This window comes from Biomphalaria glabrata, chromosome 5 (genome assembly GCF_947242115.1).
Source record: "Biomphalaria glabrata chromosome 5, xgBioGlab47.1, whole genome shotgun sequence".
NCBI classification, from domain to species: Eukaryota; Metazoa; Mollusca; class Gastropoda; family Planorbidae; genus Biomphalaria; species Biomphalaria glabrata.
This window is the reverse complement of record NC_074715.1, coordinates 51,707,549-51,722,326: the sequence shown is the minus strand read 5'-3', so window position 1 is coordinate 51,722,326 and position 14,778 is coordinate 51,707,549. Positions and strand designations below refer to the sequence as shown.

General features: G+C 39.2%; 1 protein-coding gene across 2 annotated transcripts; it reads left to right on the top strand.

Annotated features, from left to right (window-relative positions):
- The first annotated feature begins 4,789 nt into the window (after positions 1–4,789).
- LOC106053171 (uncharacterized) lies at positions 4,790–11,252 on the top strand. Of its 2 annotated transcripts, none has more exons than XM_056031049.1 (4): positions 4,790–4,906; positions 7,344–7,470; positions 8,382–8,475; positions 10,467–11,252. In XM_056031049.1, the coding sequence occupies exons 1-4, from the start codon at positions 4,859–4,861 to the stop codon at positions 10,666–10,668; spliced, it is 471 nt and encodes a 156-aa protein (XP_055887024.1). In that variant the 5' UTR covers positions 4,790–4,858; the 3' UTR covers positions 10,669–11,252. The 2 variants fall into 2 exon arrangements, with proteins under 2 accessions (XP_055887024.1, XP_055887025.1); XM_056031050.1 differs by having other exon boundaries at positions 4,836–4,906; positions 7,369–7,470.
- The last annotated feature ends 3,526 nt before the right edge of the window (positions 11,253–14,778 follow it).

Genomic DNA, 14,778 nt, shown 5'->3' with positions numbered 1-14,778 from the left:
GAGCGCTTTCCTTCGCTTAGTTGGCAATACAAGAGTCGTTTAGGGATGCGGTGGTCTTCCATTCTGTAGACGTGACCTGCCCATCGCAGCTGGGACTGCATCAGGATTGTGTGGATGCTTTTCAGACACGCTCTTCGAAGGACTTCAGTATCTGGTATTTTGACTTGCCATTTGACATTTAGTATTTTTCTCAGACATGTCATGTGGAAGTGGTTCAGTTTCTTTGCATGTTTACTGTACACTGTAATAAATAGTGTTATAAAGAATGCACAAAGATTTGTATTATTAATATGTTAATACATTTCCTGGCTATACCTCTCCTCTTTCATTTCCAATCAACATACGCATTCGCACAATTCTACATTCACATCATTCCGTGTCTTTCCATAAAACAGCATCCAAACAGAGACAAAATAGTCTACGAACATGAAATTCATTTATGTCTAATATATGTATGTTTTACATTTGTTTCAGCACCTAGCTTCTACTCTACTCTATGTTTACGTTCGCAGCTCAATTGCTCATACCCACTCTATATGTAATGTGTTTATGTTGTCCGCTTGTCATTATGAGAGATAGACAATTAGATAGAGCCATCGTTTATTTATATATTTATTATAGCTTTTATATAGCGCTACTTTCATGCTTATAGCATGCTCAGAGCGCTTTGGTCCAATCTCATTTGTGGACCAGTAGGGTGGAGGGGGTATCTAGGAATTGTTTTTTTGTGCTGCCTTTAGGGGCTCAGTAAACGCAACTCTGCCCGAGTCGAGTGTCGAACCTCGATCCCCCTTCTAGGTAGCCAATAAGACAAGCCAGGTTCAAGCGCACTTAGCCTCTCGACCACGCTTCCCACTTCGTTTGTCTACTACATGCCTAACGGCTGTCTGTGTCGGCTCTATTGAAGTTGTTAGTGAACGGATGCTGCGAGGTGGGGCTAGCTAGGGCTTGTGACCTTTGACCACTGGGGTGGTAATTTGCATAAGGGCGATATGACTCTAGATCAGAAGAATGTTTAATGGACATCTATGGACATTCCGATGGTCTAGATTACTCTAGATGGTTATCGCAAGGCGGTGGTGTCGAATCCAGAGTCACAGCTTCGAGCCTCGGTCGGCGCACACCCTTATTTTCGTAGCATTTTAATTCATTCACTAATATATGTATGTATCACATTTGTTTCAGCAACTAGCTTCAACTCTATGTTTATGTTCCCAGAAAATACATACAAATACTGGCTCTTTGTTTATAACACCCACGATGTTTCGAAATTCCTAAGCTAATTAAACTGACAAGGTGGCGACCTGCTACAGACCTGGTTCAGATTACTCTCATACTATCTATGATAGTTGATAATGATTATTTATAAATAATCAAATACCCTATCTTTCTAAAGAAGAGAATCGGTTAGAATAAAAGAATAATTTTAAAATTGTTTCTTAGATTTTACGAAATGAAAAAATAACTACCGAACGATAGTCTATCTATCTATCTGTCTGTCTGTCTGTCTGTCTGTCTGACTCTCTGTCTATCTATCTATAGTTCCAAGAGTCTTTGACTCAACTGTTAGGACAATTACGAAGTAAAAGAAGATAAAGACTAGACATTAAGATGAACATTAGAACTAGACATAAAGATGGACATTACGACTAGACATAAAGATGGACATTAGGACTAGACATTAAGATGGACATTACGACTAGACATAAAGATTGACATTACAACTAGACATAAAGATGGACATTAGAACTAGACATAAAGATGGACATTACGACTAGACATAAAGATGGACATTACGACTAGACATAAAGATGGACATTAGAACTAGACATTAAGATGGACATTAGGACTAGACATAAAGATGGACATTACGACTAGACATAAAGATGGACATTAGAACTAGACATAAAGATGGACATTACGACTAGACATAAAGATGGACATTACGACTAGACAGAGCAATGCCATAGAACAATGACTACTTGAACAATGTTTAGGTATTAGTCCAGTTCATATTGATATGCCTTTCTTCCCGTATGACCAGGTGATTGCCCAGAAGACCGTGAACTTGTCGAAGAGTGGCCTATAGAAGGTGAATGTGCACAAGAGACATGTACGATATTTGGCTTGGCGACGAGTGGCCTATAGAAGGTGAATGTGCACAAGAGACATGTACGATATTTGGCTTAGCGACGAGTGGCCTATAGAAGGTGAATGTGCACAATAGACATGTACGATATTTGGCTTGGCGACGAGTGGCCTATAGAAGGTGAATGTGCACAATAGACATGTACGATATTTGGCTTGGCGACGAGTGGCCTATAGAAGGTGAATGTGCACAAGAGACATGTACGATATTTGGCTTGGCGACGAGTGGCCTATAGAAGGTGAATGTGCACAAGAGACATGTACGATATTTGGCTTGGCGACGAGTGGCCTATAGAAGGTGAATGTTCACAAGAGACATGTACGATATTTGGCTTGGCGACGAGTGGCCTATAGAAGGTGAATAAGCACTAGAGACATGTACGATATTTGGCTTGGCGACGAGTGGCCTATAGAAGGTGAATGTGCACAAGAGACATGTACGATATTTGGCTTGGCGACGAGTGGCCTATAGAAGGTGAATGTGCACAAGAGACATGTACGATATTTGGCTTGGCGACGAGTGCCCTATAGAAGGTGAATGTGCACAAGAGACATGTACGATATTTGGCGTCATCGGAACCATGTAAGAAACCCTCAATGTGTGTGCGTGTGTGTTTGTGTGATGGGATAGATTGACTTAATGTTCATCTCGTAATGCCTTTTTGATTAGACTGCATTACTTAGAGATAACTGTATCATTACTAACAAACTCGTTTGACTGCGCGCTTGAGAAGTTTAAATATTCTCTTACAAAAGCTGAGGACAGTTACACTATTGATATAAGAAAAAGAACCACCCAATTTCTGCAATAATACCACAATAAACGAAATGTATTTCACCTTTTCTGTGTAATAAATTAATTAATTACCATTTATTAATTATCTGCTTTATTAAATGTTACGTTCTCATTGACAATAAATAATAGCGCAAATTTTTAACTTGATCCGATGATGTGCATTAGGAGAAAAAAAACGTGTACAAAAATCGAGACAGACAGACAGACAGAGTGAGTTAATACAAACTTTGTAATAAAATGTCTTCCTTTCTCCCAGCTGCGGTGTTGACGCCATAGACTCCCCCGACTGTTACCTCGTTTACGACAACAAGGGCGACTACCCAGACTGCTGTAAGCCAAGGATTGTCTGCAGGGGAGATGATGAGTTCGACGAGTCACAATTAAAGAAAAAATAAATTTAGAGTTGTCTTTATATAAGGATTGAAACATCTACTGATTACATTAAAGTCTTGCTGGACAACATTGTTATATTTAGTTTTTGATTATATATAAAAATACAATATTATTTGTCTTATCTTATCTTATTAATTGCAAATCTTCCTTCAAAAGAGAAGATAATTACTTCCTACAAATATCTTTGTTAATTTAGTCGTGCATATACATCAGAGTAGTGTTTCCCAAACTGTGCTCCGCGGAACTCTAGTGTTCCGCGAACTACTGAAATAATTAACTAGTTCGCAACCACGTAAATCAATCTCTCTAAAAAGATAAGCAAAGTGTTCCGCTAAATTTCAGAATGTACAAAGTACGTTTGGGAGACATTGAGTTAGCAACCTAAACTCTGACAAGTCATTTTTTTTTCCTTGGCTGATTAAAGTGGATTACTACACACATTTTCATACGAAAAAACAAGACGTGCTTCTGGTACTACTCACTAGAGAACACTCCATTGGCTTCCAGTAGATGGAAGAATCGCCTCTAAGGTGGCCATACTTTGTCACCAAGGCGTCTAAAACAAAGATCCCTTGAACCCTAGTGAGCCCCTACGTTCCAGTGACTCAACGCTTCTAGATGTGCCGCGTTTCTCCCTCAAAAGCTACGGTCTGCGGGCTTTTCCTGTGCACGGACCAAAGGTTTGGAACTCACTCCCCATTGACTCTCAGTCAGTCAACATGCTACACCACTTTCAAGAACATTAAGACCTACCTGCACACATGTTTTTTTTTTCAGCTTAGTTTAGCAATTTAACTCTAACGCTTGTGTTTATGTCTGTTATTGTAGGCCTTGAGCATACATTGTGAATTAAAAGCTCTTTATAAATTATTATTATTATTATTATTATTAAAATTCGGGCAGTTTTAGTGAAACTTAACAAAAGTGTGTGTGTGTGTGTGTGTGTGTTTTCAATAAAAATAAAGTGAAAAAGAAAAAAAAGGACCCGGCTAAAAATATGTCATGGAGCTTATCAAATATTTTAATTAAGATCTGAAAGCAAAAGTGATACTAGAATTCAATGACCAAAGGCATGCATATAGGGAACGATTTAGTGTGGACTTTATTATTATTATTGTCATAAGTAAGAAATAATAAAAGTGATGGGTCCATAGCGAAATAAACAATAGGAAGATATCAACGGGCGTAGCCGGTGGGTAACGCTAGTTGTATTTCCATCTGCAATCCAGGATGTTCATTTACACTAGCTTTCAATGTGGATCTTATCCAGTGCCTCTTTCTCCCAACCTTTGAAGAGTTTCATGTCGCACAAATATACATCAGTATACCTTAAAAGTGGTCAACTTGTAACAATTGAATGTTATATTAAAAAAATAATTAGATCACCATACAGAATGTCTTGTGGGAGTCAACTCTACTTTGTAATAAAAAAAACCCAACAGAAGAAATGCGCATAAAAAAAAGTCGTCTGCACGGGAGAGCACTTTGACGAACGACAAGACGCATTAGCCTCCTTTTGACATGACAACAGTTAAGAAGGGAAAAGGGGGACCCATACACAGTTGCAAGGTTTGTAAAACAAATGATTTAGAATATATTGCCATTCTATCAAAATCCTACTAAAATTGATATAAGAACTTTGTAGCCTGCAGTCTACACCTATACCACATGTAGGCCCAGATCTAGGTTTCTTTCAGATCTATCAAATCTATGCCATTGAAGCGATTAAAAAAAAAGACTGCCAAAACAATAGCCTTGACCTTGCCTTAATTTTAAATTTAGAATATTAACTCTTCTTGGTTTAGATCTAGATCTAGAATAGAGCTAATCTTGAGTTAGATCTCGTCACTAGATCTAGAAGATATAGGATCATTTGGTCTTGATTTAATATAGTCTAGACTCTAGATATAGATCTAGTAGATAAAGATTAGATCTTATAGTTATCTAATACCGGTCTGGATACACTACGTAACGAGGGTTTATTTTAACTAGTTCTAGAGAGACTATCACTGCTATCACACATCATCGACACTTGTTAATCAGAGACGACAGAGATTTAAATTCTGCTACTTTTTCGTGGCTGATTCAGGCAACCCATTTCATGCTCTGGATACAATGTGACCAGTTGTACATCTTATCTAGAGTTGTCGTAAGCATCGAATAGACACATTAGTTCCGCTGTATTGTTTATGTAGTATCCAAACCGCAAAGTAAAAATAGATCTTGACTCTAGATCTACATCTAGACAGATCTTGAAAAGATCATGATTCATATAGATCCTCAATTAAAAATTTTTGAATTAGATCCCGATATATCTAGATGTTAAGATCTAGAATCCTATTTTCTTATGAATTACGGAGGTTTCTTCAGAAGTGGAGATAATTAGATTTAAATTTGCATCAAGTATCGTCTGCTAACTTTGACATAGTTTTTTTTTCTAGAATGCAGCTAGATGGGTATACCGTACCCGTGAGATTAAATTCTCTAGACTAATGTATTTAAATTTAGGGATATCTAGCCTACCTGTGAAGATATCTACAAAGTAGTTAACCCTAACTTTTGATATTAATCCAATTACTGCTTTACTGATATGTTTGCATGTATTTCTCTTTTTCAAAATTACTTTTTATTCTTTGTACCACAGTGGAAGTATCTAGCTCTAGATTCTACTAAAAGACAATGTCTACATTGTAAAACTCTAGTTAAGCAGGGGCTGAATCCAATAGTAAATGTGTAAGAGGTATCATCCATGATCCAATATTATTAAAATTTACGATACATTATAGTGAATATCCTCTGCAGAAAAACCGGAATTATAACATTCTTGATTTGTAAATACATATTTGCATAAATGCATGCTAGTCTAAAACTACATTATAGTGAGATAGTGAGTACCTGTTTAAGACCTAGGGATTTGTCGGGCAGATGTTGTAAAGGTTGTGTATCTGTGGTACCCGGATAACGAGGATGTTATATGGCCAGCACAAAGACCAACCATCTTTACTTTTGCATGTCAGGTATCTTTTAAAGTTTGGTTGAGTCAGGGGCGCCCTAAAAATCCCAAAAATCGATAAACGCAGTCTTTATCCGGGATTCGAACCCGAGAACTTCAAGCCCTTTACCCCTCAGCCGTCACGCCCAATAGAGATACGCCTTAAGCACCCAGTGTAACGTGTGATCAGTACGTCCATTGGGTGGATGAGCTTAAACACCCGGTGTAACGTGTGATCAGTACGTCCATTGGGTGTTTGATCTTAAACACACAGTGTTACGTGTGATCAGTACGTCCATTGGGTGTTTGATCTTAAACACACAGTGTTACGTGTGATCAGTACGTCCATTGGGTGTTTGATCTTAAACACACAGTGTTACGTGTGTTCAGTACGTCCATTGGGTGGATGATCTTAAACACCCAGTGTTACGTGTGTTCAGTACGTCCATTGGGTGTTTGATCTTAAACACCCAGTGTTACGTGTGTTCAGTACGTCCATTGGGTGTTTGATCTTAAACACACAGTGTTACGTGTGTTCAGTACGTCCATTGGGTGGATGATCTTAAACACCCGGTGTAACGTGTGATCAGTACGTCCATTGGGTGTTTGATCTTAAACACCCGGTGTAACGTGTGATCAGTACGTCCATTGGGTGTTTGATCTTAAGCACCCAGTGTTACGTGTGTTCAGTACGTCCATTGGGTGGATGATCTTAAACACCCGGTGTAACGTGTGATCAGTACGTCCATTGGGTGTTTGATCTTAAACACACAGTGTTACGTGTGATCAGTACGTCCATTGGGTGTTTGATCTTAAACACACAGTGTTACGTGTGATCAGTACGTCCATTGGGTGTTTGATCTTAAACACACAGTGTTACGTGTGTTCAGTACGTCCATTGGGTGTTTAATGTTGTGTGTTAGGAAGAGGATAGTATAGCCGGTAATCGTGGTCGAACTAAGTCTTTACTTCAATGACCGATAATCCTGCTACTACGTCTGCTTCTTGTTTTAGTCTGTTACTTCCCTTACATCAGCAGACGTCATCTCCTCGCCTGACAACATGAAAAACTGGCTCTTCGTGCTCGTGTTCTGTCTGACTTTCTTCACCGTTGCTGAGGGCGCCACTTATTTCTTCCGCGGTGAGTTATTGATAACAATTTGTTATGATAATTAATTATGTATTCATAGAAGTACATTTTTAGAACCTTAAAAAAACAACAACAAGTTTATTAGAATGATTGAGAAAGTAGGAAAAAACAACAGCAGGTTTATTGAAACGATTAAGAAACTAGGATGAGAATTGAATAATTCTATATTTATAAAGAAGATACTCCTGTAATTTATGCAACATTTCACTCGAATGTATATATATAAGTCTTAACCTTATCTTATAAATTATAAATCTTTAAAAGAAGAATATAATTACGTCCTACCATTTCATGGCTTCAATTTTGTTGCCTCATCAAAATGCTAAAAAAAAAAAACCCCAACGCTTGAAGTACTAAATACCAAGCCTGATCTAGATATATCGTTGTACTTTATCAAAGCAATCTGGTACTATTGAATTTATAGTGTTAGATAGATTTTAAAGAAACTGTTATGTGAGTCTGACATTTGTTACTCCATCAATGTTATCATGTCTGCCACGAACTCTTTAGCTTAGCTTGTTGACCTCTTGAACTATTTGACCTATTGAACTATTTGACCTCTTTAATTTAAATTTGTCAGAAATTACATCCTGTCTTTCATCTTCACCTATCCCTTAGTCTGTTGGACCGTTGGGGCACCACACATGATCCGTTGACCGTCTTTCTCCATTCCTCTCTAGTCTTTTGCCTTTCCATAGAATCTCTTTTAATGGCAGGCCCTTCCGTTCTTTTTTTAATTGTCTTCTCATCGCTTTCTCTGTCTGCCTCTTCTTTTTTTTTCTGGTTCTGTTCCGTGAAGGAAGGTTTTTACGAGAACCAGACCTATCTATATAAAGTAATCAAAGTTTGTTGCATTTAAATCTCTTTGAAGATTTTTCTAATGAATTCAATTTTTCTTCCAGAATCCTGTCCGGTCGGCTATTCTCCGGGTGATACTTGGCCGTTGGAGGAATGTGGCCAGTGTCTTTGTGAGGAGAGTGGATTTCAGTGCAGCGAGTGAGTCTGTCGCGCCATTTTATTTTTACTTTGGTATTCTGTGAGATAAAATAGTTGATTGATTCCCGAGTTTTAACTTTCTTTAAAATTGGTTAGACGAATTTAATAAAACGCCATATTTCCGAAAGACGCTTTTGTCTACGACTAATGCTGTCAGTGTAAAGGAAATACAATAAACATGTATATATGTGACCCTGCCGGACCAAGTCAAACAAAGGACGTTTGGGCCACGAGGTCTTCATCAGCTACAAAACAAAAATTGACCAACAATTAACACAAAATAGTCTGTCCGATGTTGTTCTCTATCGAGGCAGAAAAGAAAAGTGTTACGCTGGTGTAAAAGCGCGGGAAATCGGAAGGGGGCGGAGATGTCAGGCAAAGATGAATGGGAAAAGGGTGCAGTGTTAGTGCCCATCTCATTGTAAATAAAAGTGTGTTGGATGTTGATCCCGTGAGGTTGGAGGGTGCCTGACATGTAAATAAGTTTGTTTTCGATCTGCAGACGGATGTTTTTGTCATTGCATTGTTGTATAGCAGTAAACGAGGAGATCAGTGGTACCCCTATGAATAGAGATGGACATAGCTGCAAAAATGTCGAATGTCTCAAAGGTGTTATTGGAGTGGTGTATATAAGGTCCTGCCTGTGTTTCCAGTATAGACCATCTGACACCTTGAACATATTATGGCATATATGACTCCTCTACTATTACAGTTAAATTTTCCACTGATCTTGATGGTCATTTTAGAACAGGTGATGTTGGGTGTGGCGAGCGTGTGTTTGCAGGTCTGACAGTTACGTCGCTTACTTGGCCAGGGTGTCGTGTTTAGCGTGCACTAATGTGTCGCGAACAGGTATTCCCAGCATCTTTACAGCCCTCAGACTTGCGCTGGCTTGGACATGTTCGCCGGATGGAGGACAATCGCATCCCGAAAGTCATCCTCTACGGAAAACTCGCGACTGGCTCTAGAAAAATTGGTCGCCCCCACCTCCGTTACATAGATGTAATAAAACGGAACCTCAAATCAGTGAACATCAATACTGACCATTTGGGAAGACATAGCTCTAGACCGCACCGCACCAGATTTGAGAGAGACAGTGACCAAGAAAGCTATGGACAGTGGAAGAAAAACGTACAATGCGAAAAATGGCCAGCTCCTCTACCACCGAAGCAAAAGCCACCTTAACGTGCGATATTTGTGGACGGGAGTGTCTCTCCAAAATAAGGCTCCACAGCCACATGAGGAAGTGCGCGAGATGAACCATCGTCGTTCTACGACTGAAGGAGGCCAACAATGTGTCTTGTAAGTTTTGGTCTCGCCTGAATACCACAAGGGGCGGGGGGTGGGTGGGTGAGGAGACATCACGAGTATTCTCATTGGCTAGGAGAATGATCAGGTTTTTTCACTAGGTCCGGCAGGTTTACCTATCAGGCTTCAATGCTGTATTGTGTTGTCTATTCAGTCGTTCACCCCTGCAGCAGTATCAACGAGTATATTCTAAAAAGTACAATAACATTCTCTGGTGATATATTTTGATACAAATAGTATGAAAGATATGTATTAAATTCAATTCTCGTTATTAGGGTGTACGCTGTAAAAACTATTTTACTATACACCAGTGTTTCCCCAATTGTGTTTCGTGGAACCCTAGTGTCCAGCGAGACCTTAATAAATGTTCACAAAGTACTGGAATAATTAACTAGCAGGCTAACACGTGAATTAATTTCTCTAAAAAAATAAGCAAAGTGTTATACAGTAAATATGCGTAGTATTGGGGAAAGAAAAGACAATTGGTTATTGTACTGACCACCTGACACCCTACACGTTGACCGTTGGCCAAATAAACAGATAACCTTAACATCGTCTGCCATAATAAGATCGTATGGTCTGAAAGGGGAACTTTACTTTTTTTAATATTTTAAAACCTAGATAAAACTTAGATAAAACATAGAAAACACCTAGATTACAAACTCTGGTGTCCTCTTCTACAGCTGTGGAGTCATGCAGTTGCAAGATTTCCCAGGGTGTTACTATGATGAAAACAACAACGTCAGCAAGTACCCCGATTGCTGTTTCCGGGAACTGAAATGCCGTGGGGACGAGGATTTTGAGGAAGAGAAATACTCCAGGGTGAGGTACCACAACTCAAAGACATTAGGCGAGGATGAAAAACCAGATAAAGAACAACAATAGCTGGAATATTAAGCAGAAAGAACATCTTCTGTAAAGGGCCCTCTACTCTCATTCACTTCAACAGTGATGGAAAGATTTGAACAAAGAAAGAAAAGCAGTATGGAATAAGAAGTTACCTGAAATCATTCATGCACCAACATTCTCTACTGAAAGCAAAATGGTTAATTCCGATATATCGTACGTTACAATCAGCTGTACACGGATGATAACTCAGCGTTTCTAGCATGCCAGAGTTATGTGCCATGACTTTATTAGATATTATCCACTCTAAGTATAACAGTAACTTTAAAAACAAAGATTGTAGTGGCATCCATAGCGTGTTTCCAACGTGATCAACACGAGACCAGACGTTATTGTAGGCCTCAACACTGGACCTGCGACGTCACAGCCTGTGGGCAGTGGAGACCAATAGCTCGTGCCACATCATACAGACCTGTGACGTGGCAACCAGTTTTTGATCTCTACTGCCCATTGGTTGTGACGTTGCAGGACAGGGTTCAGGCCTTCGATGACGATTGGACTCGATCAATAGCAGTGACTCCATCTCCCCCCTTTCCCTTTCAAACAATAAACTGTAGAAACTAGTTTTGCTTTCTTGTTGCTCAGACTTTTCTTCTCTGTTGATGATAATGTATATTTGAAATTATTCTTCTCTGTTGATGTTTGATAATTATTTTGACCTTCATTTCTCTGTTGCCATTCGAGTATTTCCTTTTCTTTTCTCTATTGAGATTATTATTATTAGTATTTGGGTTTTCTCTATCCTGTGTGTTGATGTTTGATTATTGGTATTTTAATTTAAGTTTCTGTGTTGATGTTTGATTATTGGTATTTTGATGTCTCTTTATGTTGATTTTGATTTATAGTATCTTCTTCGGGTGTTGGAATTATTGATCGTGATTTTGTAGTGGTATTGTACAGCTCCTGATGTGTAGTGGTGTTGTACAGTTCCTGATTTTTAGTGGTATTGTACAGCTCCTGATGTGTAGTGGTATTGTAGAGCTCCTGATGTGTAGTGGTATTGTACAGCTCCTAAAGTGTAGTGGTATTGTACAGCTCCTGATGTGTAGTGGTATTGTACAGCTTCTGATGTGTAGTGGTGTTGTACAGCTCCTGATGTGTAGTGGTATTGTACAGCTCCTAATGTGTAGTGGTATTGTACAGCTCATGATGTGTAGTGGTATTGTACAGCTCCTGATGTTTAGTGGTATTGTACAGCTCCTAATGTTAATGTGTAGTGGTATCGTACAGTTCCTGATGTGTAGTGGTATCGTACAGCTCCTGATGTATAGTGGTGTTGTACAGTTCCTGACGTGTAGTGGTATTGTACAGCTCCTAATGTGTAGTGGTATTGTACAGCTCCTGATGTGTAGTGGTATCGTACAGCTCCAGATGTGTAGTGGTATTGTACAGCTCCTGACGTGTAGTGGTATTGTACAGCTCCTAATGTGTAGTGGTATTGTACAGCTCCTGATGTGTAGTGGTATTGTACACCTCCTAATGTGTAGTGGTATCGTACAGCTCCAGATGTGTAGTGGTATTGTACAGCTCCTGATGTGTAGTGGTATTGTACACCTCCTAATGTGTAGTGGTATTGTACAGCTCCTGATGTGTAGTGGTATTGTACACCTCCTAATGTGTAGTGGTATTGTACAGCTCCTAATGTGTAGTGGTATTGTACAGCTCCTGATGTGTAGTGGTATTGTACAGCTCCTGGTTTTGTAGAAAGGTTTGATCATCTCGAATATCTACGTTAAGTTTTGGTTTGTCTTCAGAGAGTTCCTATGTAAAGGGTCAAGAACTATACATGTGCCTCCCTCTATCACTGGTGCTGGATGAAGTGGGCGTCTTGTGGGCGTCTTGTGCGATACGCTTTTGAAAACTGACATACCTTTCTACATGTTAAGTTAGGATAAGGGTCGCCCCTGAAAGGGCTGGTCTTAGATAATTGAAGGCCTTATGCGAAGTGAATTCAGTTGCCCCAAATGAAATGGAAAAATAAACAGCTAAAAAATAAAATTACGCAATTTATTTTAAACCTAGACAGGCTAGTATACTATATATATATATAGTTCGTCCATCGTGGTTCGATGATGACCACTTTGTCATCCAGGGGGCTGAGGGCTTTGCACTGGGGTTTTATGCCTCCTCATGTGGCTGGTGAGACCTATGTGAGCCCGGAATGTTCGGCCGCACACTGGGCAGGTTATTCCAGCTGGAGCTAGTGTCGTTTGTCTTGCTTTTCTTTTCTGGCGTTTTTCTTCTGCCAGCGTTGTTCTTTTTTCCTCAGCAACCTGTGCGCCAGTTTTCACAGCGCGACGCCATGATGCTCTGTCATGTGCCTCTGTCTCCTAGGTGCCTGGGTCTATGCTGAACGCCTTCAGAGAAGCTTTGAGGGTGTCCCTGAAGCGCTTTCTTTGCCCACCTTGCAAACAGGCTAGTATACTACAAAAATAACAGTGGGCAAAAGATTTGCTAATTCCTGTCTAAAAAGTTGTATGGAATTCTATGCGAGGCAGCCACCGATTGGAGGCCCTTGTCGGCTGCTTAGTTTACTCGTGCTTAAGGCCGGCGACGCCTTTGTTAGCCGCCTCTTTTTGTTTTTGGCATGCACTATGCATGACTTTTTCTAGTGGCTATTTAATCATCAATCATGACGTATTTGTCTTGTCTTAATGGAGTTTCGACTTTGTTTATCCATTATAACAAAGTTAGAAGTTTTGATACAAACTTTCTCATTACTAGATCATTATAAGCATGAAAATAGAGAAAATTTAAGAAAAAAAAATTAAATTAATATGAACAAATGCTCCTTCCGTTGTAGATTGTAGTGCCATTAGATAAAGAAATGGGTTGTCCGAATCAACCAGGAAAACCAATAACCTATAACACCCGCGTTGTTTATTTATGTTTCTTGTTGTGTGTTGTGAACCTTACCTGTGTATTATATTGGCATAAGAGTCTAGGTCAGCTTGTATGTGTGTATGTGTAATGTTATCAACTGTGTTGTCATTCTTGTTAAACATAACCTTTGAAAGAGACACTTTTCTCCGTGTATTCTTTATAAGGTAATTACATTTTACTGACTTAAACTTAGATCCTCCCGAGCCGTTCGGTCTCTACAAAGGTCCGCCAATGGCAAAGTCTGAAGCCTCTTCTCACCTGGCGTTCAATGCTCTGATGATTTAATGAAAGTGTGGCGCCAACTTATACGAGGACGTCCCTGTCTGCGCTTTCTCGTCGTGACCTCCAAGTCATCGCAACTCTTATCTAAAACCTGAGCTTTCTGTAAAGTAAAAAAAAAAGGAAAGTTTCCCTTTCAGACAATGATGTATTTAGGGCAGATAATGTTAAGATCATCTGTTTCTTTCCCCACTTTTTAAGTCAGGTGCCCATTAGAATTGGGTGGTCTTAGGGGAGCCCTAAACATAGCGAAGTTAAAAATTCTAGCCTTCACCGAGATTCAATACTAGGACCCAAAAGTTAGGAAGTCAAGCGCTTAACCACTCCACCACCACGCCCCCTTGAGGTTTCTGTAGTAGATTCAAATGATGAAGACGCGCAGAGGATGTGGAAACACTGGCTTCAGACCTTTGAGGAATTCGCTTTCAATCTAGCCCTGCCGTAATGTAAGAAGTTTATTGTGCAATTTTGTCCCCGATGCCGTTTTGTCCAGTACTTTTATTCATCTGTCCTTCATAATTCCGATTTATATAGGCGAGGCACCAAACTTGAAATCTATTGCTGATATTAGTACCTGAAAAATCGGAATAAGATTAACACAGGAAACACGACCAGCCGCAAGAGAGTTAAAGGGAAACTCCGATGGTTTTTCAAATTTGAGTTATCGACATATTTAAATTCTGCTTAAAAAGTTGTAATAGTAAACATTTTACCTTTTTTTATTTAAATGCTTAGAAACATTTATATTTAATAAATTAGCCAGTAAATTCTTGACATCTAAAAAAAAAAAAAAAACACAAAAAAACGGGGTTCTATGAGATTTTGATTTAAGCTAGTTCATACGTCACTTCCATCAACAATACTGAAAGAGAAACTAGATTTGACCAATCGTATCGCTTCATTCTTACAGTAGCTGTTAGGCTGTTA